The sequence below is a fragment of the Oenanthe melanoleuca genome, chromosome 2, assembly GCF_029582105.1.
Source record: "Oenanthe melanoleuca isolate GR-GAL-2019-014 chromosome 2, OMel1.0, whole genome shotgun sequence".
NCBI lineage: Eukaryota > Metazoa > Chordata > Aves > Passeriformes > Muscicapidae > Oenanthe > Oenanthe melanoleuca.
In genome coordinates this window covers 8289630-8311311 of record NC_079335.1, presented here as the reverse complement: position 1 = coordinate 8311311, position 21682 = coordinate 8289630, and the positions used below count along the sequence as shown (strand labels likewise).

General features: G+C 41.7%; 1 protein-coding gene across 9 annotated transcripts in view; it reads left to right on the top strand.

Annotated features, from left to right (window-relative positions):
* Positions 1-12030: 12030 nt before the first annotated feature.
* Positions 12031-21682, top strand: part of PHF20L1 (PHD finger protein 20 like 1) — a 57510-nt gene continuing 47858 nt past the window's right edge. For 5 of the 9 annotated variants that reach the window (XM_056483585.1, XM_056483581.1, XM_056483584.1 and 2 more), the window contains exons 1-5: positions 12041-12136; positions 13158-13263; positions 20182-20353; positions 20502-20586; positions 21337-21425. In XM_056483585.1, coding sequence (XP_056339560.1) covers positions 13181-13263; positions 20182-20353; positions 20502-20586; positions 21337-21425 — 429 coding nt within the window. In that variant the 5' untranslated portion in view covers positions 12041-12136; positions 13158-13180. Of the gene's footprint in view, positions 12137-12320; positions 12776-13157; positions 13264-20181; positions 20354-20501; positions 20587-21336; positions 21426-21682 lie in introns of those variants that run through there. The other 4 variants (XM_056483582.1, XM_056483576.1, XM_056483583.1 and 1 more) reach the window with 2 other exon arrangements.

Here is a 21682-nt window from a genome sequence, read left to right as displayed (position 1 = left end):
GCTTCCTGTGAAGTGCCTCCCATCAGAAGATTCGTCCTGAAGAGCGAACCGAAGATAAAGATTAGCGCAGAGAACGCTCCTGCCGGCTGCTGCCAAAGAGAGGAACCAGATGACAGACAGAGAACAAAGACACAACCTTTCCTCATCAGTGACACAGAGTTTTGTTTCAGATTTGCTTTTCTACCTCGCACAGAAAACTTTCAAGTTGTGTATACAAATCATTCCATTTGTTGAAATACTTGTGGGCCTGACAGGCTTTGATGTAAGAAAATGATCTAGTTACCAAAAAAATAATAACAATACGTTTTGCAAAAGCACTGTTGTACAGAAGATACATTTGGTGAGAGTTCAGAGCTATGTGTCACAGCTCAAAACATTGCAAATATATGCCATGCAATATTAATATGAATTCCATTGAAAGGAGAAAGGAATAAAGCCATTTGTAAACATATTCATTGTAGCATGCTAAATGTTTCATACTGTGTAAGGTATCCATTCATCATATGTTAAAGTATAAAAAATAAAGTCAAATCCACATAAGAGAAATGGAGCCTGAATAAAATATCCTGGCAATCAAAAGGATTTGGCTGCAGAACTATTACGTACAAAAGTAATATAAATCAGCTGCTTGACACTGAATTGTACAGCCTTGGGGGTAAAACTTCATCTCCAAATAGATAAAATGATGAAGTAGTTTTCTCTCCTGATATATTTATCACTGACAAAAAATGAAAGCACAAATCTAATAAAATATGATTGATTTAATGATAGTTTGTGGGGTCTTTTTCCCCGTGGAGAAGGAAAAATACTTCCACTGATAAAAGGAATGTAGAAACCTAACCTCCCAGAAAAGGAAACAAAAATAGGAATTAGGCAATTAGGATGTTGCAAAAGACCTTCTGTTTGTAAGTTAAACTAAAATGAACATTTTATGATTCTTTTGCTCAAACATGAAAATAGGGACATAGTCCATCTTCATATCAATTCTTTTAATGGAATTATGTCAATGAGGAAATTTAGTCCAGCACTATTTCCATGGATGCATGGGCTTCATCACAGCAGCATTTCCCTGGCCACCCTGCCTCTCTATGGGCAATGAATATAAATTCCCAATGATCTTTAAAACTAGGTCACCTACAGAAGAATTTCTGTACACACACAAATTTACTCCCTGGGCATATTTTTGGTCTCTTTTCTTATTCTTCTTAACAGGAAGCAGTTAATTCCAATCTTGAGCTGCTTTTCTGAAGGACATTGGCATTTCATGTTTGTCTGTATAGTTAAAATATATTGTGTCTATATCATATTTAGGCTTGGATGTGTTTTGTTTTTGTTTTTTTTTTAATCACTGCTGTTTGTATCTGAAACTCACTGTTCCACAAGCTTTTGATGCATAAACTTTGTGCATTGGCCAATATTTTGTAGGCAAGTGCTAGACTATAGTTAACACACACACAAGGGTTTATATACAGCTCTTTTTGTTCTTCACCCTGTTGCTCCTCAAATTTCCCACTGCACCACAAGCCCTATCTCAACAATAAAAACCAGGTTTCAAATTTTACAAAATGAGTACACCAGCAAGCTTACTTTTAGTTTTATGCCTGTGGCACACATTACCATTCAGCCCACAAAAGGAAGGAAGTTACAAATTACGATACTAAATACCACCCACATTTGTACACCTCTCCCAGGCTCACTCTGCTTTTGATGTAACATTGTGCAGGGTCTGACAGTCCAAGAGAGGTGGGGCTGGGGCAGCTCTGTGCCACCAGCACTGGGGCTGAGCAGGTACCCTGGGAGGGACAGAGTGCATTTATAACCACATGGATACAGACACACACAGCTGGCAAGACTGCCAACAGGGACAAACAGAGAGAGCACCCACACAGCACCAACAGCCTCATCCACCCTCTGGCTGAACAGTGCAGAGGTGCACTAGTGAGAATGTGCAGGTACTCACGTCTGTGCACATCCCTCCAGCAGCTGGGCACAGGAACTCTGCCCAACAGCTGCCCCTAGATCCCAGTCTCACCAGCTGCATGCACCCGGGCATTTGAGCCCTCAGGGCCACAGTTTGGCGGTGCAGACCCTCACACACACAAGCTGGTTGGAATTCCCCAGGTCCTCAGCACCCACGGAGACACCCCAGCCCACGCTGTCCCACGCCCCAGGCAGCAGCTCCTCCCAAGCCCAAGGTGCTCTGGTGTTGACTCATCTGGGTGGGTTCCATGCCTGGCCACAAAGGCTGAGACTCCTCTGGGACAGCCCTGGGAGAGGCCAGCAGACAAAGTGTCCCTTCCTCTGAAATCCTAATTTCAGGTTCCCACCTGCCTTTGTGCCCCCAGGCTCCTCTGGCTGATCAGAGAGGCTTTTGATGGGCTGATGGCTCCTGGAACAGGAACAGCTGGCTGCAGGGAATTCTTTGAGCTCCCCAACCCCCCACTGCTATTTCTCTGAGCTCCTCTGTGAGTGTGCAGAGGAGCTTTTACACATATTACACTATAACTTTGCCATCTCAGTGCAATGTACTGTTATGCTAAACACTCAATTTTCAGGAAGGGTATTTTCCTGGTAGAGTGAATTGAGTGGCCATGGTGGAGTGAGTGGAGTGCTTATTGATTGAATGTAATTGAGAGTAATGTGATGCTTCTGTAACTCTCTTTGAACCTCCTGGAAACCTGACAACCTGTAATTGTCCATCAGATCAGTAAGCATCAAATCAGGCCATTTTTCCTGTGTCACAGGTCTGTGTCAATATTGTTTACATAGCACTCAAAAGTAACAAAAAAATACTCTGAGATATCTGAAAATTAATTTAAAATTTTTTAAAAATCCAGCAGGGGAAGGGCTGGTCATGAGAATCTCTGAGCAGCTTCACTGGGTCAAAATGAAGGCCTATGAAACTCTCCTTGCCTGAAGCCTTGCTGCGGGACAAATTAAGACCCATTTTAATTCACCTTTGTGAATGACAACATTTCAAGCTAAGTGCATTCCTTTAAGAAGCAGAAACACTTAGCAATATTTGAGAGACTCTAGTAATTATAAAAAAATATTCAATTTTTGATTTTAAGAAAAGGCTGATCACACATTAAGTTAGAATTTTGGTGCAGGTTACAGAATTGTCACATCGTATATGATTTTAATAACCTTATCAGGTCAGCTGTATGAACAAAGATTAATTAGCCTGAACAAAGATTAATTTGCCTTAAAGTGGAACAAATCCATTTTTAATGTTATCAGATGGAAATCCCATCACACTCTATCAGAGACTTTCTGAGTTCCAGGATTTATTTTTGCCCCTCAAATTCATTATTTTAGCTTAATTGTTCCTGCAAAACAGGCAAAAAAGGACATTTCTTGTTTGCATGGTGGAGTACAATGAATAGTCCTGTAAAATTTGGAATTAGCTCTGAGCTTGCTGATACATCCATGTTGCTTAGATCTCAAGAGCTTACCTGCAAGAATGCTATGTCAGCTACTTCTGTATTATACCACAGACACAGTCCAGATAAACAAAAAAATGTTTCAAATAGATCTAAATCAAGTAAGCCTGTGTGTACAATGATATTTCTCTCTACAAAGCCATGACCAGTCTTTGTTGTATCTTTTTGCTTCTTGACTATATAGTACCACAGAGAAATTTCCTTGGTCTCTAAACCTGATGTAGACATGGGAAAATGCCACATCGTGATATAAGAGCAGTGTAAAAATAGGCACGGGAAAAATGCAAGAAGTACTCTCCCACCCTGCATCTGAAAATATTGCTTTAAAACCTATTTAACAGAGAAAGAAAATGAAAGGAAGGGTTTCAAATCTATCAGCCAAAGCAGAATTTAGTCAAAGTTTCCAACAGAACTCAGGTGAGTTCTAAACAAGAAGGTAGGAACACTAAAAAAAGCAACAAACACACAGATCTATACAAAAAGCTGTCTTACTCAATTTTATAAAGGATGACAAAAGTGCATGAGTCAGCACTCTGCAGTGTCTGCTGTGATGACCAGCAGCCAGGGCACAGTCAGCTGCTGGCCAGTTGTGCTCCAGCAGCATCTTATTTGCAGAGAATAGAAATATTAATGGACAGATCACTGGTCTGAGCAGAGAATGAGTGGGAACAGGTTTGAGGTGACCTGTGAATGGTGTACACCCATGGTTCCTAAGCTCCCAGGTCATCACACTCCCAGCACAAATCTACATGACACATTTCAGGACAGAGGGCTGAGGGAAAGGACAGGGACTAAAGCAGGTAGGACAGCTCTAAAACCATGTAAAAAGCCATGTTAAAACCCATCACTATGTGACCAACCCAGGAATAACCCATAAGGCATGGAGAAGACTCAATTGCCCACTGTAGTTGATGCTGGACAGACCACCTGCATAGCAGCACCTGGGTGGTTAAAAGCTAAACAGGCCACATAGATACACATGGCTTTAGGGACCTTCTTGGTGCTCTGACTAAACACATAAAATCTCATCTGTGACTGGGGATTTTCTTGTGACTTTATGAGTCCCAAAATAGAAATTGATATTCCTCTGGAGGTGGCCATGCACTGCTGCCCACTGTACCTGGGAATTTGTGTGGATTCTGTGAGTGAGGCATAAATGAAGACCAGTAACAACTGAAGTGTTACTCTAATAATGTTCTTTAAAATGCCTGTCTTTACATAGCAACATTATCAGTTGTCTCTCTGTAGTCTGACATTGACTGAGTCCCTTTCTGCCTGTATACCAGTATTTAAGCAAAATCTAAATGTGTGAGGCTTGTACTGAGAGTCCACAGGCCTTTCTGGAATTGTTTGCAATTTTTCCAGCCTTGCTCATGCCCAGCTCACATTTCCAGCTACATTCAAAGTGATGTCCTGCACTAGTCCAATGGCTAGGAAGAGACAGCAGCACAGGCAGCCTCAGTATCCAGTGGAAGATCATGACACACTAGAGGCAGAGTGGTTTTGCAGCCTGGATGCTGTCCAGCATTGCATAAAGATCAAGGATTTGAATGTGGCCTACAAGGCAATTAGGGACAGAGAACAGAACTCTGATAGCCGTCCAGGAACCTGCCCATGTGACACCAGCACAGACCCAATGGCCAAGGACCACGAAACAAGTGACCCCACCATGAACACGTGCTCCTGTGAACAAATGCATCACAGGCATTTTACAGGCAGAGTTGGGCACAAAGGGCTAATCTTACAATCAACAACCATCCTTCAGTCCCTGAGGACACCTCAGTTTACACAGGACCACAAAGGAGACAGGAAAATATCACACTAGTTTTACAAAGTGATTGGTATTGCCTGCTGACAGATGTGATGTATATTTTTCATTCTCACTCCTCAACTCCACCAGGTCGGACATGAGATTTTTGGAATTCTGTTTTTCTTCAGCACAAGTTGCAAATTCTGTCCACCCAGAGGTCAGCTCTCAGAAATGCAGACCATGGAAAACTTCCCACTGGGGTATGTTTGTGAATCAAGTGCTCCGTTGATCCACCAGAAAGTGTATGCTGCATTTCAATCTCATTTGGAAATTATCTAGGAAATCAGTGCATCGAGCAGGTATTACTACTACAGCTTTTGTTCAGCACTGCTCTCATCAAGGCTTTAAAAGAAAATTCAGTAAAATATTTACTGAGGTATTCCAATCTACAGAATCTCCTCTAAAACCAAAACACAATCCAAGACATATGGCTGCAATATGAAAGGCAAAAGTAAGTGACACATTGCACAGCACTGTTTCTGAGGCAAAAGCACAATTACATCTCAAGAGGTCTAACATTCATTGCAAAACAATATTTACAGCATGGTGAATGTTCTGTGCACCCCCAAGAAATATCAAATGATACACAGAAAGTGATTTAGTGAGGCTGTAACATGACACAGCAGAGCTGCCAGCATCCAAAACAGGGAGCTGCTCCCTCCCAGCCATGCAGAGCATCAGGAAGTACCACTCTGGTGAGCAGCAACTTCTGCCTCAAGGCTTTCCTTTAACCCCATCAAATGCCATTGTTTGCTTTTCCTTCTATTTTTTTTTGCATATATTTGGGACAATTTTACTATTGTCAGAACTACCTGCTAAAGGCAAATTTCATTAGCTACCTGGATTTACCAGGTCTCACTCCTTACAGTCTCATCTTACTGTACTTCACCCTTAAAATACTGCCAGTAGGGAACCTTATTTCTGCTTTACAGCTTCATGTTACTTCTCCAGCAATGCAGTGAAAAACAGTACCTGTGGGCAAACTGCCAGTTCTCTGAGAGAAACCACTGACAGAATTAAAAGTTCTGCAAAGGACCAGTGAGTAATTCAGTAAAAAAATGTCCCATTTCAGTATCTTTCAAAACTAGAAAAAGATGGATGTCCCAAACCCACAGGGTTACTATTTTGTATGGTATCCATGGCAATGGATGTTAGTGACTTTCTTCTTTCATTCAGGGCCAGATGCTTCAAAACTCGTTCACTTTAGGGTATTTCCCAGCATCTGGAAAATGTAGGGCTTTAAAAGGAAAAGAGAAGTGTTTGGTGAGATAATGGAAATCTTCACAGAAGGAAGGAGGAATTTCTGGAAGGGAGGGAGTTTCTGGGATGAAAGAAGAAGGGCAGAGAAACTGAAGAGGGGGCCATAGCAGCTTGATGTCAGATATGGAGCCAAAATAGACCAAGGAAGTGGCAGGAAAAGGACAGATGATGACAGAACAGAGCCAGGCCACAATCAAGCTGCCTGTGCAGATGGATAGAGCAGGGCAGAGGTGCTGCTGTACATTTGCCAGACTGAGGCTGTGCAGACACCATTTGAATATAAGCACCAGCAGTAATTTTAAATATTCCTTTCTACTAAAATAAGGGTAAAAACAACAATGAAGTTTTATTCTATTGAATGTCACCTCACAATTGCAATATCTGACATTTAAAGTAGTTCTTCAATGGCCTAACCCAATCGCCCACAAGAAAAAACAAATGGCAAAATAAACAAACTGATGTCTGGGTTTCTCATCATAATATCTTTATTTTTCCAGGTGTTTGATCATTCTCCCAGACCTTTCCTGAACCCTTCAAGTTTTTGGATGGGTTTTCTGAACAGTAAGTTATTTTAATAACAATGTACTGGTGCCAAGTGCAGCGATAATGTCACCTCTACTCCTACTCTGTGTTTCCATGTGCCTGTGCTTTGCAAAGACTGCATTAGTCTTTTCAGCATCAACAGCCATCATGAGCTCATGCTCAGCTGATTATGAAATCCTCTCTTCCCCCCTCCAAGTCTCAGTGAGTCACTGACTGGCAATATAAAATCTCCCATCAAGTTTGGTTTCCAATTTATGGCCTGTATATTCATGACAAAGCTGAAGACGTGCTTCGTGACAGCATTAGACACCAAATATTGTGAGGAGCAGAAATAGAGAAATCTCTTTTCCTGCATCTCTGTCTCGTCATGCTCTGGTGTCTGAAGAAAAATAAGTCTTTTCATCATGGAGAGGTCAACTCAGTCACCCTCCCCTGTCCAGTTCAGCATTTTAACAAAAAAGGTTGGTATAATGTGATGTCTCTCTCTCTATGTCAAGCTTGAAGTAAGATGTCTTAGGAGTAAGTGAAGAAAGGGAAAATGGAAGGCAGACAGGCAATGCAGCCATGTAGGCCCTGTTTTCCTAGGAAACAAGACTAAATATCAGATATGGTTTTATGCTAAAAGAATATGAAAAAGGTCCTGGCCTGAATTGCTCCTTGTTGACTTTATGGTGGAATAGTATAGCTGAAATGGGATCCTAGGGCCATGGGCAGAGCTATGGAGGCAAGCCAGGGCCAGCAGAGGCTGTAGGTGCCTGTGGGCTACAACAGGACAGAGATGGGTAAACATGAAATGGCAGCAAAGAAATGGGGACAGTGGCTGGTGCTTCTTTTCCTAAATGTTTTGATAATAGTGATGATAGGAAATACTGCCCTGGACTGCTGGACCACAAGTGGACTTCTGCTGTTCTGAAGGCAGTGTGGTAGAGTCACACATGGCACCCTGCAACAGATGTCCTTTCCTGCAAGTCTTAAATTTGGTTCCTACCTGCCATTTGCCCCTGTGCTCCTCTGAGCTTAAGGAAATGGGCCTTTGATGGGCTGATTGCTCCTGGGAGCTGCCAGGGCTAAGGATTATATGGAACTTGTCCTCCTGTGCTCTTGTGTGTGTGCAGATGTGCTTTGAGTCCATATTAATCAATACCTGTGGCTTGCTGTGCCTCTGCCACCTCCTGTCAGCTCTGCCTCCCTCTCCCAACAGCCTCAGCAGTGAGGTGATGCTCAAGGTGCCACACACTGCTCTGAGCCCATCTCACACCTTGGCATAAGTCAGCCTTCAGCAGTCAAGAACATGATTCACTGACTCCCATGTACCCAGCCCCATCCTCACAGCCTCTTATATTCCCCACTCCATCTCTTTGGACAGAAGTACCTCCACTTTTCTAACTCTCCTGATGCTGCACATTCATTGCCACCCAAAGAAAGCTTATTCCTTACACAACAACTTTCACTGTCCTGTAGCAAACCCTCTAAACCAAAGCTTGCAGCCAAACTACAAGGGTAATAAGAGATGGAGAATTCAAATGAATGCAATGGCAACTTTTTTACAAAAAAAAAAAAATTATTTCATTTTCTTTTCTTCTTTGTTTTCTCATTTTGTTTTCTTTGTTTTTCTTCAAGCCTTTTTCTTTCTTCAGTCTCTTCTGTTTGCCACCACCTTCCAGAAAATGGTAACAAGGGAAAATCTAAGGAGGAAAAAAAATATCATAGCAAATACTCTAAAATATCCTACTGAACAGTCTGTCTATAAAGACTCCTCAAGTGGGAGGCAGCCTCCTGGGGACTAAATGAAGCAGATGGATTGACCTTGAACAGCAGCCAAACGCCCACACAGCCACTCGCTCACTCTCCAGGCAGTGGCACAGGGAAGAGAATGGAAGAACAAAAGTGAGACTCATAGAATCATTAAGGCTGGAAGAGAACTCTAAGATAATTGAGTCCAACCATTAACCCAGCACCATTCTGTTCACCACCAACCCGTGCCCCCCACTGCCACAGCCACGTGTTATTGAACACTTTGAGGAATGGTGATTCCACCACTTCCCTGTGCAGTCTGTTCCAATGCCTGACCACTCTTTCTGTAAACAATTTTTTCCTGCTATCTAATCTAAACATCCCCTGGCACACCTTGAAGCCTTTTCCAAGTCCTATCACTTTTTGCCTAGGAGAAAAGACCAACCCCAACCTGGCTACAGCCTCCTTTCAGGGAGTTGTAAAGAGTGATAAGGTCCTCCCTGAGCCTCCTTTCCTCCAGGCTGAAGAGTCCCAGCTCCCTCATCTGCTCCTCATCAGAGTTGTGCTCCAGACCCTTCCCCAGCTCCACTGCCCTTCTCTAGACACAATCCATCCCCTCAGTGGCCTGCTGGCCACACTATTTCTGACACAAGCCAGGATGCCATTCTTCTTCTTGCCACACTGCTGGCTCATGTTCAGTCTCTGTCAACCAGCACCCCTAGAAATGTTTGCAGACCTGGATGAGGACAATTTAATAAATGAAGGAAAGCAAAAACCCCTAAGCCAAACAATCCAACACAAAAAACCCCCAAGCAATTCAAAGGCAAGGACTCAGTAGTTCTCACCAACAGACTTATATTCCTTTATCTCCCAGCAATGGTCACCTTGGAAGAAAAGTGTCCCACCATTCTTCTTCTTCTGCCCCAAGTTTTCTTGCTGAGGTCAATGTCTTATGGCATGGAATATCCCTTTGGTCAGTTCAGGTCAACTGTCCTCGTTCTGCCCCTCCCAGCCTCTTGCCCACCCCTTGCCTACTTGCTGGGGAAGATGAGTGGTGAGAAAAAAAAGGAGCCCTGACACTGTGGAAGTGTTATTCAGCAACAGCCACCACACTGGTGTGTTATCAACATCATCAGTCATGATCCCCCTCCTGTCCAGTGACAGATGAACAGGTGTCATTCCCTTAATCTGTGGGGCATGCCCCAGACATCCATACAGGTCCAATCAATTAATTTGGTCCATGACTTGTGCTCCACCTAGATGGTTTCCCACATCAGATAGTTTTGCACAACACAACAGGAAGTATTGGTAAACAGAGCATATTGCCTTTCACTTTCTGCTATTTATTATACTTTTGGGCTTGAGTCACTTCCTCAGATGATGCTGTGAAATCTCTGCCTCCTGGCTCAATGGTGACCTCTTTCAGCATTCAAAGGCACTGGGAGCTCCTCCTCTGAGCTCACTGTGATCAATCCTGCCTCCTTATTCCATGTAGCTTCAGTTGCACTATGTGTAGAGGTGCCCCTTTCTATGAACATCTAGTACATCTCAGACCCTTGATACCCTCAGTTCCAGAACCCCAGAGGTGAGTCTTGGCTCTTTCCAGGTGTTTTCTGCCAGAGGCTCCAGGTGAACACAAAGCATGCTTCTCACAGCTGGTACTCTCTGGACAGATCCAAGGGCTACCATACAAACTGTCCTGTCTGTCCTGCTGCTGTTGAGTGACCTTGCCTGGACACTAGATGACCACCAAAGCCACTTGGTCACTGCCATTCCCAACTGGACAGGGGAGAGTAACAACAAAAGGCTTCTAGGGCGAGAGGTCACTCCTAAGGATTACTCCTGAGATCATTCACCAGTTACCATCAGAGGAAAAACAGTCACTGATGGCCTGAGCACATGCCAGTGGTAGATCTGTCTTAGACCTAGCAAGCTTTGACTCTGGTGGACATGGGAGAAGCTTCTAACAGAAGCCCCTCACTACCAAAGTCTTGCCACACAAACTCAATACACTTTAAAAAGTTCTTAAAGGTCATATAATGGAAAGGACTCACAAGCTGTGATCCTGATTATGCAGTTTCCAGAAATACGCTATGCCTAGGAAAGCCTTTTTATTAACTGGTGGAAACTTGACATTTGTTTTACTGATCACATCCATGGGGATGTGATGATGCTGATCTTGCCATTACAAGCTTGGGAACGTGTTCTGGAGAAGAAAAGACTCCATGAGATTGTTCCCAGAGCACTGGGATGGCAGCAGTGCAGGGGCCAAATGCCAGACTTGGCTTTTTTTTTTTTTTTTTTTTTGGTCATGGCCTTTATCATAGGTCTCTCAGGCAGAGCAGAACACAGTGATAAGCAGCACAGCAAGCAGCAGACAGAGCAGTCACCACAGCACTGGGTGTCACAGGGACAGCAGTGGGCTGGTCACACCAGCTGCCAAGGACCCACCCAGTTGCTCCCTCACTCTGCTCTCAGCAGCGTGGGGGGAGGCTGGGATGAATAAAAGCAAGAAAATCTGTGGGTCAGGTGAAGCTGGTTCCATGGGTAAAAAACAGAGGCAAAGACAGGCCATTTGTGAGGCTGCTGCCTGGCTGGGGCTGTCCTGTGGCCACCAGCCACAGACTGTGGCACCTCCAGGACCATCTCAGTAACTGACCTGAGTCTTTTTCTCCCTCTCACAGAATCACAGATGCCAGTCACAGAACTGGTCAGGCAGGGACAGCAGTGGCTCATCTGGTCCAACCTCCCTGCTTAAGCAGGGTCATTCTAGAACGCATTGCACAGGACTGTGTCCACTTGAATTAGTGGAGAGACTCCACACCCTCTGTAGGCAATGTTTCAGTGCACGGTCACTGCAAAACAAAGTTCTTCCTATCAGCTGAAACTTCCTGTGCATCGGTTTCTACCCATTCCCTCTTGTCCTATTACTTGACACCACTGAGCAGAGCCTGATCCATCCACTCGCCACCTCCCTTCAGGAACTGCTGGACGAGGCCTCCCTCAGCCGTCTATCAGCCCCAGCTCCCTCGGCCTTTCCCAGCACGGGAACTGAACGCGTTCCCTTCGCCCCGCTGGGTCTCTCCCTGCTCGCCCCCTTTCCGTGGCGGTGCGGGTGAGGCGGTGTGGCAGTGCCACTGTCCTCATGTCCCTGTCCCCACGTCCCGGGCCGGGCCCGCCGCTCTTTGTCTCGCTCGCGCGCCGCCCCTCGCGGTCACGTGCCGGGGGCGGGGCGCGTCGCGCGGCGGTGACGCGCGCGGGGCGCGGGCAGGATGGGGCGGTGAGGGGCGGCCGTGCCGGAGCGCCCGCGGCAGCCGCGCCGGGCCCCGTGCGAGCCGAGCGGGCGGTAAGGGCCGGCGGCGGGGAGGGAGCGCGGGGGGACAGCGGGCGGAGAGCGGGCGGCGAGCGGGCGGCGCGGCTGCGGCGCTCCCCGCACGGCGGCCGGGCCTGGCGGGGCGGCGCCCGCGGCTCTGCTCGCGCCGGGCCCCGCCCGCGGCCGGGGGTCCGGCGGGGCCTCCCCCGGCTGTGCGAGCGCCCGCCGGGCCGCGGCCCTCCCGCTGCCGGCCCGGCCGGGCTGCGCCCTTTGTGCGTCCGCGCTGCCGGGGGAGCCCCGCAGAACGGGGCTGGCGCTGCCCCCGCAGTGCGGGGCAGGCAGCCTCCGACCGCTTCCCGACGCTCCCGCTCGGCAAGTGCGCTTGGGGTGTTACCGGGGGCACCGCAGAAAGTCGCGGGGATAGCGGCAGTAGTTGCACAGAGAGGCTTTTTTTTTGTTTTTTTTTTTTTGTTTTTTTTTTCTTTTTTTTTCTTTTTTTTTTTAGATAGTGACTGAGCTACAATATAATATTAGAAAGCAGTTGTGACTGAAACTCAGCGACTCCAGAGTGCTTAGAAAGTCTCACGATGAGTTTTTGCTTATTTTTTTTTTTTTTTTGCGCTAATTTCATCTTACTTGTCCTTTAGGCCATGTTTATCTGTTCTTGGTAAGGTAAGTTTTACTTGGTTTGACTTTTTTACACCCGAGGAGAGCACACATGTTGACTGTAGGTAAATTAAAATTTTACTTAAAAAGGATGTGGAGGAATTACAGTCTAGTACAGTTCCAGAGATGAGCATTATGGTTTTTTTCCGTATTATTTTTTGACTTAAGGTTGATAACAGGTTATTTTTGAAGGGAAATAAATCTGAATAAACTTGTGTATGATTTTTTTTTTTTTTTGGCCTTGTCTCTATTTCTATAAGCTAAGCAGTTAATACAAAGTCAGGATCAAAATTTTACATCTTCTCACCCTCTTGGATATATTTGCTGCCAATGGCACATTTTAAATATCATAACATGTTTTAATGCAACTTTTTTCCTTCCTTCAAAGGTGTTGAAAAAGACAATATCAAGATGAGTAAAAAGCCTCCAAATCGTCCTGGAATCACATTTGAGATTGGTGCTCGTTTGGAGGCACTGGACTATTTACAAAAATGGTATGGAAGACACTGTGTGGTATTTGCTGAGACCATAATTATTTTGTGTCGTTTGTGTGCTTAGATAACTAATTATAAAAATCAGTGCACCTATTAATTGGCAATTTCCACACATGAGCTTTATGAATTTCCACCTAAGTCTGTTAAAACTGTTAGCTTCTAGGAAGAGAGTATCTCTTCAGAAATTGAGCTAAACTTTTCTGTGAGTGTGTTTATTTGCTCTTAGTGGCTTCTGCAGCTGTAATTAGCAAAGAGCCTTTCTGGAGTAGTGTGGAATTCAGTGTCATGGCCGAGGTGATCGGTGTGTCAATGAGGCAAACTTCATGATCAAAGACTTCTTTTGTTTCCATTTGAAGGCAGACAAGGAGAGTTGTTTTTTATTCAGTTGTCACACGTGACAGGTTCATAAAACTGATTCTTAAAAAAAACCACCACGTCCTGAATTGGAGTTCATGGGATAGGTAGGTACATTTGAGTTTGTATTAAACAGCTGGAGGAATGAAGTGCTTAAAACTGTGACTCTGCAACCACCTAGGCCTATTGTGAGTTCAGAGACTATAAAATAGAAGTTGTGGGCACAAGGACCATGGTGCACATCATGTGTATTGTAAAAGTAGTTGTTCTGATGAAATAAATTGTTAGTGAAAATTTTATTAAAGCAGATGGGCTAATTTCTTGATGTGTGCTGGCCATGCTAGTTGAATTTGAAAAAACCCTGGTTTTGTCAAAGTAGGTGGCAGAAGTAGCTGGTGCTTCTACCTAAAAATTTTTTTTCAGCTGCTCTTTGATTTATTATGGCTAGGAAATGTAGAGGTGTGTATCTGCTTTTCTGTTGCATTCCTGGAGAGCTCATCATGTTCTTGTAAATATCTGATCCAAGTGATGTGAGAGAGAAGTCTGTGTATTATTGACATATCTGCTCCACTATTTATGTGCTGTGTATAAAAACTTGGGTCAAACTTTTTATTTGTAGAGCTTTGATTTTAATTATAGGAGTGTTTTTCTTAATAAATGGACTCTAAAGGATTTGGTTTAGAGAACTGTTCTTGTTCTTACCTGTTGCTGTAGGCTGGGTTTTCAGCATACTGATTTCTGTAACTGAATGGCAGGATAAGGAAAACATCCAGAATAGAGCAATAAAACTTTTTATAGTATCTTCTGTCACTTGAGGTAATTGGCTAATGTAATTAGGTAGCAAAAGCTAATATTGTATCAAAAAATATCACTGAATATGCAGTGTATAGTTTGTGTCAGACCTGCCCAGCCTTTTCACAGGGAAGGGTTGCATGTGCTGGAGTTCTTATCTAGGTTTGGATTGTCAGGCATGGCCACATCACAAGCTCTGCAGCTGAGTTGCTGGGCGTTTTCAGGAAGAATAGAATTTATCCTGAACTTTCCAGGAACTGATTTATCATCTGTGCCACCAGGTAGACCCAGGTCAAGTTTAAGTGCATGTAAACCTTTGTGGTGCCATATACAGAAGAAAGTTAATATCAAAATTTAGCAGTTGCAGCATCAATGAAAACAGGACTGCATTTCCAATGAACTAATATTACAAAATGAACTAATAATACAAAACCAAATACCTTGTGACAGAAAATCTACTCTTGTGCTGTTATTAGGGTGTCAAGGGTTGCAATGACAGTATGGGATTTTTTTTAGTTGGCTTTCTGTTGCATAAGGGGGTGGATGTTTTTAAAATTCTTTCTATATATAATCTGTATGCATTCTGCTAATTTGCATGCAGAAATACATACTTCAAAGAAAATAAACTTGCTGAACTTACATGAAATCTTTTTATTATTTTTTAACAAAAGCCAAATTGAAGAGCATTGGTATTGCTTAGCTCAGTCTTTCTGCAAGTGACAAATTGAGAACACTTGCCGAAAAATAGCCATTGTAAGGATTTTAATTTTTTGTCTCCATTTTTTGAAAGCTTGCTGTCATCTAATGATCATGACTAGTTAAAATGTAAATCAAGAAAGGCTTCTAGAGGATGTAAGACAAGATATAGTAAAGTATGTTTTTGTTTTCTGAGGTACTTTTTGCAAGTCTTAAATTTTCAACTGTGTAGTAGTTGCTGAAATTGAGCTCATGGCATCTGGTGTTCCATTTATGTTCTGTAAACTTTTGAGACGTCATTGGTGTGCCTTGACTACTGACTGCTTTAAAGCCTTGTAATTTTGAATGAAGTTTTTGCTGACGGTGTTTGGATCACTGGTATCATTTCTCATGCACCCTGACAGAGTAGAAGAAAGCCTGGTCAAACTGGTCAGCAAAGACAGGCTGTCAATGAGCTTGTTTGTTTTTGCTTTATTGTGGAGATAATGGCAATTGCTGCTTAATCAAGGACAGCAGTTACACTGTTGCAGGGGATCATCTTGCATAAAGAACTTGTACCACTTGTTCCATTTAAATTTGCTAAAGCAAGCTATGAACTGCAGCTCTAATCAAAACTGATACCATCATTTGTCAGGAGGTAATAAATGAGATGGGATAGAAAATTATAAAATAGAAAATTATAAAATAGAAAATTATAAAATAGAAAATTATAAAATAGAAAATTATAAAATAGAAAATTATTAAGTATTTGAGATGATTTGGGTTAGAGTGTATGACCTATAAAGAGAGAGTGAGGAAATTACTTCTTTAGCTTGGAGAAGGCTTCAGAAATCCCACTATCAGCCTTCCAATACCTACAGAGTATTGTCATGAACAAGACTTAGCCAAACCTTACAGGTTTTGGCTAACAGGACAGGACAACAGGTACAAACTGAAATGAGAGATTCAGACTAGGTTCCAGGAGAATCTTTTTTCTCTTTGGACAGTCAAGCAGTGGATTAGGTTGCTTGAAGAGTTTGTGGAGTCTCCAGCATGGGAGTTTTTCAAGACTGGGATGGATAAAACACTGGAAAACCTGACCTGTTGCCATGGCTGACCCTGCTTTGAGTGGGAGGTTGGACTTGGCTTTCTGAGGTTGCTTCCAGTTTGAATTCCCCTGTGATCTCATACAAAAACTGATACATGTGCATACACACTCTTCTGCCTCTTGCTGACACAGCAAATGAAAAAGCAGTAGAGCTGCACATACCTGCAAATGCATGTCTGTGTGTAAGACAGTTCTTGAGCTGTCAGCTCTCGTGAGTAGGACACTGTCGCTGCAAAGCTGATGTACTTAAAGATGAATCTCTTCCTTTTTTAATACTGTTGTGTGGAGTTTTTTTTTTTTGGCTCTTACTCTTTACTCTCCTGTAAGTGGCAGATACTGATTTGAAAAAAATCTGAGTCCTCACTCTTTATTAATGTGCTCGATCTAAACTCTTAAGTTAGGTAATGATGTACAGGTAGATGCCCCTTGCTTCTGGAATGGAAACAGCCCTCTAAAATAGGTTAGTTGTCAGAACAACAGTACTTCCTCTTGGTATATTTGATTATCTGGATGGATTTCCCCCCGCTCCCCTGCCCTTCCCCAGTATGGAGGAAGTCTTTTCCCTGACTTTGCTACAGTCCCTGCTTTGGGTTTCAGTCACCTGGGTTACCTGGCAGGTATTTGAAAGGGAGGTGAAGGCTGTTTTATATTTAATACAATATATGTATAATAAATGTGGGGACCTAGAAATCAGTGTTTGCAGATTTTGAAGACACTGGAACACTATTTTTGAGAAGTCAGTATGGAGGGTATTTGATTTTGTATCCTCTATGAGTTAGAAGAAAACACTTTTAAAATCAGTGTTGCAAAGGCAAGAAGTATGAGTGTGTGGACTTTGTAGGTGCAAACTTGGGCAAATTTACTAATGTTTTTGTATTCTTTTTTACAGTTTGAAATGCCTATTGTCCCATTTCACAGGACAATTCACTGCTTTTTGGTCACTTTTGAAAGGTTAAGTGTAAAAAAACATGCTGTTTGGCTGTTAATATGTTTTAAGTGCATTGGAAAAAATATTCAGTGGTTTAGTTTTTTTTACACTGTCAAGAAGTGAAGTGGGAGATTTCTAATTATTTTTTATTGTATAACTGTTGGAACACTGTTGTTGCCTGACCAGAGCTCCATAGTATAAGTTTTTAAGCCATATCAGATTCTGAGGCTTTCCAAAAATATTGCATAATTCTAATGGGTTGGAATTGCCAAGATTGGAACCTGAGAATGGAGGGTGTACAATGTGTAAACTGGGCAGATAAATTCAGCTAACAGCAGTTCTCTTTGAAATACAAGAACAAGCCCCCTGAAATTTGGATGAAACTTAATTTGTGATTATTGTGATTACTACATACTCTTTCCAGCACCATTTTGAAAAAGCACACCCAAAATTTGCAGAATACTTTTTCTTCTCATTAAAAAAACTACTTGATTGTTGAATGTCAATGTGCTGGTCTGTTTGAGTCTTTTTATTTTTTTATTTTTTTTATTTATTTTTTTATTTATTTAATTTTTTTTTTTATATTGTGGAAAGTTGAAGATTTTTCCGTCGAATTTTAGAGTGTGTTTTTCTGGTTTGTGCTGATGAAGTGTTGTCAAATCTGATTGTATATCAGTTTCATTGTGATGGCTTAGTGTGGCTTAGTTGCTGGGGGAATTAACCTGACTGGAAAGTTGTTTTGGCCTTAGCTATTACTCTTTGGTACTGTAAAGAATTATATTTGCATCCACCTTTGCAGTATTTCTTCAAATGCCTGCTTGTAACTTTGCGATAAAAAGAACTTACACATAAAATTTCTGAAGTGTATGAGATGTGATCATCCTCATATTAATTTTTTAATTATGAAATTGATTCTTTTCAGTCAGAGTAGAAAATCAGCAGAAAGATCTTTCTGTGCAGGGGATAATTTGCAAGAGTAAGTTCTGCAATACTTCTGTATTCTTATGTTCTACTGATCCCACAGTGCTCTTTTCCACTGTGGGATCAGTATTGTGAAATATTGCTGTTTGTACATATTTGTGGCACAATGTGTGCCTAAATTTAGTGGATATTGAGGATAATAGTTGCTAAATACAGACTTGTGTTTGGGTTGCCTAATAATCAATTGCGTATGGCTTGGGTGGTTCCATTTCTAAGTACATATGATGGACTTTTAGAAAGACTTTGATAGCAGAAATTGTATTTGGCAAAGAGAAATTAACTTATAAATTCCTTGAGCTTCATGACTTATCTGAAGTGATCTCTATGAGAATTAATATTTTGCACATCTTTTATTGACTGATGCTAACCTTTTCTCTTGGTTTTTTATATATATTAATGTCTTGATTCTTGGCTTGCTGAATCATCTTTGTAATTATCTTTTAAAAATATTTGTCTCTAAACTATGCTCTTCATTTTACTTTCCGCTCTTACATGGTTTGTTCTTTCCAGGACAATGCTGTATTTCCCTCTTTATCTCTTCTGTTGTGTCCTCACACAGTGCTTAGACTGGTGTCTGCTGCTGACCAGAGAAAGCTCCTGGCCATAACAGGGGGACTGCTATAGGGATGCACCATAATGGGAACACAGTGCTTGCGTTGGAGATGTGTAGGAAAAAGAAAATTCTCTTCCAGCTGGTTGGGCCTGAATTTTGTAAAACAACCATAGTTTTGCATCACTGGTGGCTGGTGTGTGATAAACCTAAAATTTCTAACTGTACTGGGAAGGTACTGTACTGTACTGCTGCAGGACATGCTCTCATTTCTGATGGCTGCAAAATGAATTTCCTCTCCTGTTGCTTTTCTGGTGTTTTTCCTTCTTTCCCTCTCTTCGATACTTTCTGTGTCATCCTACTTGTAACTTCTTTAGGTTACATTGTTTCTCACACACTTGCTGTGGTAACAGTAATTACAGGAACTTTACTTTTTCCTCTGCTTTGCTCCTTGCTTATTCTGAGGCTTAGTGTCAGGTTCTTAGTCTGAAACTGGAACACTCAGAAAGATGAAAAAGAATAGAAATGTTATAGTAAAATTTCTAAATGTAGCATCATATGGACTTAAAAAGAAAGTGTAATCAGAGGCAAGGCTTAGGAAAGTCATCTCATGGCTGACTTATTTTCTTGAAACCTTGTCCAAAGTTAAACCAGAATGTTGCTGCTGGGATACAGGTTTGACCCATGAGTTTTACATTGTGTTTTAATGCAGCTTCACCATTCTTGTTAGATTGTTTTTGTCAGTCTACTTTAGAGGGCAAAGAGAGGCTGGTCTTGTTTCTTGGAAAGACTTGAAAAAGTATCTTGAAAAAGATTTTATTAGTGGAGTGGCAAATGAGAGTCTTCAGTTTTAGGCTAAGTCTTTGTAAAGCTTTTTTGGAAGTTCAGCAAGAAAAAGCTAGAGGTTTTAAATAATAGGTATAAAATATTTAGCATTTCTAAAACATATGGATGGGAGAAATGCAACAAGCTTGGACTGCTTCTGACTTGTGATGTGAGGGTGAAATGTGGCTGCAGTAGTAACCTAGAAAATCAGAGATTTTCTTAATCAGTTACCTTTCTAGCTAAAACATTTGCAGTAGGATTGGAGATTGGTCGCTCAAGCTCTGCTCTTACTATAAGTCCACAGTAGTACTTGCTTTGAAAAAGAGGTTGTGAAAGTTTAAGGTGGCTGGCCTTTTCCTGTGGTCTTTCTTTTCCATACATGTTAACTTTAGAACAGCCATAATATAAATGCTGCTAAAAATTAGTGATGTAATTTTTTTTTAGGGTATTCTATGCACTTTCGAATCTGTTTCAATACTTCTGTGAAGGGCAGAAAGAGCTGAGTTCTGCCTGATTCCAATTTTCACTGTTGTGTATAGATTCTTGAATGTTATCCATTCATTTCAGTTACTTAGCCTTTTTCAGACTTGGAGAGTTTTCAGTACAAAGCATTAATGCAACTTCCTGGGAGGTCATGTAGGCACTATTGTGTCTAAACCAAGAAACAAACCTTTGAGACTTAGCAATTTGTGTTTTACACTCCAGGTATCCATCTCGAATTGAGAAGATAGATTATGAAGAAGGGAAGATGTTGGTGCATTTTGAACGCTGGAGCCATCGCTACGATGAGTGGATTTACTGGGACAGCAACAGGTTGCGACCTTTGGAGCGACCAGCATTGAGGAAAGAGGGGCTGAAGGATGATGAAGAATTTATTGTAAGTGGCACATTTATTTTGTCTTAGACTTTTGTAAACTGCTCTACTTGTTTTCCTACATTAAATCTGTCTAGCATGTAATAATACTTAATTTTTAAGAAAAAATCTAAATTATTTAATTATTCATTACTAAATTTGTTTAAAATAGGATTTTAAACCTGGAGAAGAAGTCCTGGCTCGTTGGACAGACTGTCGATATTACCCTGCAAAGATTGAAGCAATTAATAAAGAGGGTATGTATTGCAATGGTCCATTGGTAAGGTCTGCTTGAAAATGCTGTGCTGTAGATTTAGTGTGCTTAAAAAAGTGATATGGCTATAAAGTGTTCCTGTCTACCTCAATATTAAATGAAAATCTTTTTATATATCAAATTTGGTAAAATGGTTGTCTTTTATCTGTATCAAACTTGGAAACTGAAATTTCTCCTAGAAGACAAAATGCTTTTTTTAATGTTTTCACTGTTTCAGTGATCAGGAGCTCCTGTGCATTGTCTTAGGACTATTTTGATATGAGCTAATGTTACATTTTAATTTTCATTATTGTTTTAGTTCTCGTTATTGAAGAAAAATAATTTAAATAGGAAAATAAAGGAACACAGATTAAATACTTCACAATGGTGATGTTCCTAATGAGCATAAGAAGTTGACAATTTTACTGTAGTAGAGCAAATGAGGAATTGGATGTAACTGTTTCCCTAGTGTGGCATCTTAAATATTACATAACTATTTCAATTAATTATGAGCAAAAGTGATGCAATAGCTTAAACATACTTGGTATTATCCAGCTGGACAAAGAGTAACAGTATTAGAGCAGGGTTTCATTGGGCCCCTCATTTATGGTGTTTTGTTCCTCTCTTGAGCCTCACTAGTAGTAACACTTGGTTACTCTTGCATACAAAGTAACATGCAAAACATAAAACTTTTATAGTAACAAGGTGTGTTTGTCTCTTAACTACTCAAAATTATTCCATCAATCATTTCTAGGAACATTCACAGTGCAATTCTACGATGGTGTCATTCGATGTCTTAAAAGGATGCATATCAAATCTATGCCAGAGGATGCAAAAGGGCAGGTAAGAATACTTAAAGCAATTACTTGCTTAGGTTTTGTGTAGTTGTTTGGGTTTTCATTGTTTTGTTTGGTTTGGGATTTTTTTTTTTGTTTTTATTTTTTAATATCTTGAGACCATAGAAGTGTCAGTAGCACAATTAGATTTAGATTAGTCTTTATTCTAGGCCCTGCACTGCCTTGCTTCACCAGTTTATGGATGATGCCTCAGAGTGTGCTGCTCAAGTGGCCTCGCCTCACTGAAATGTCTGGCTGCTGGAC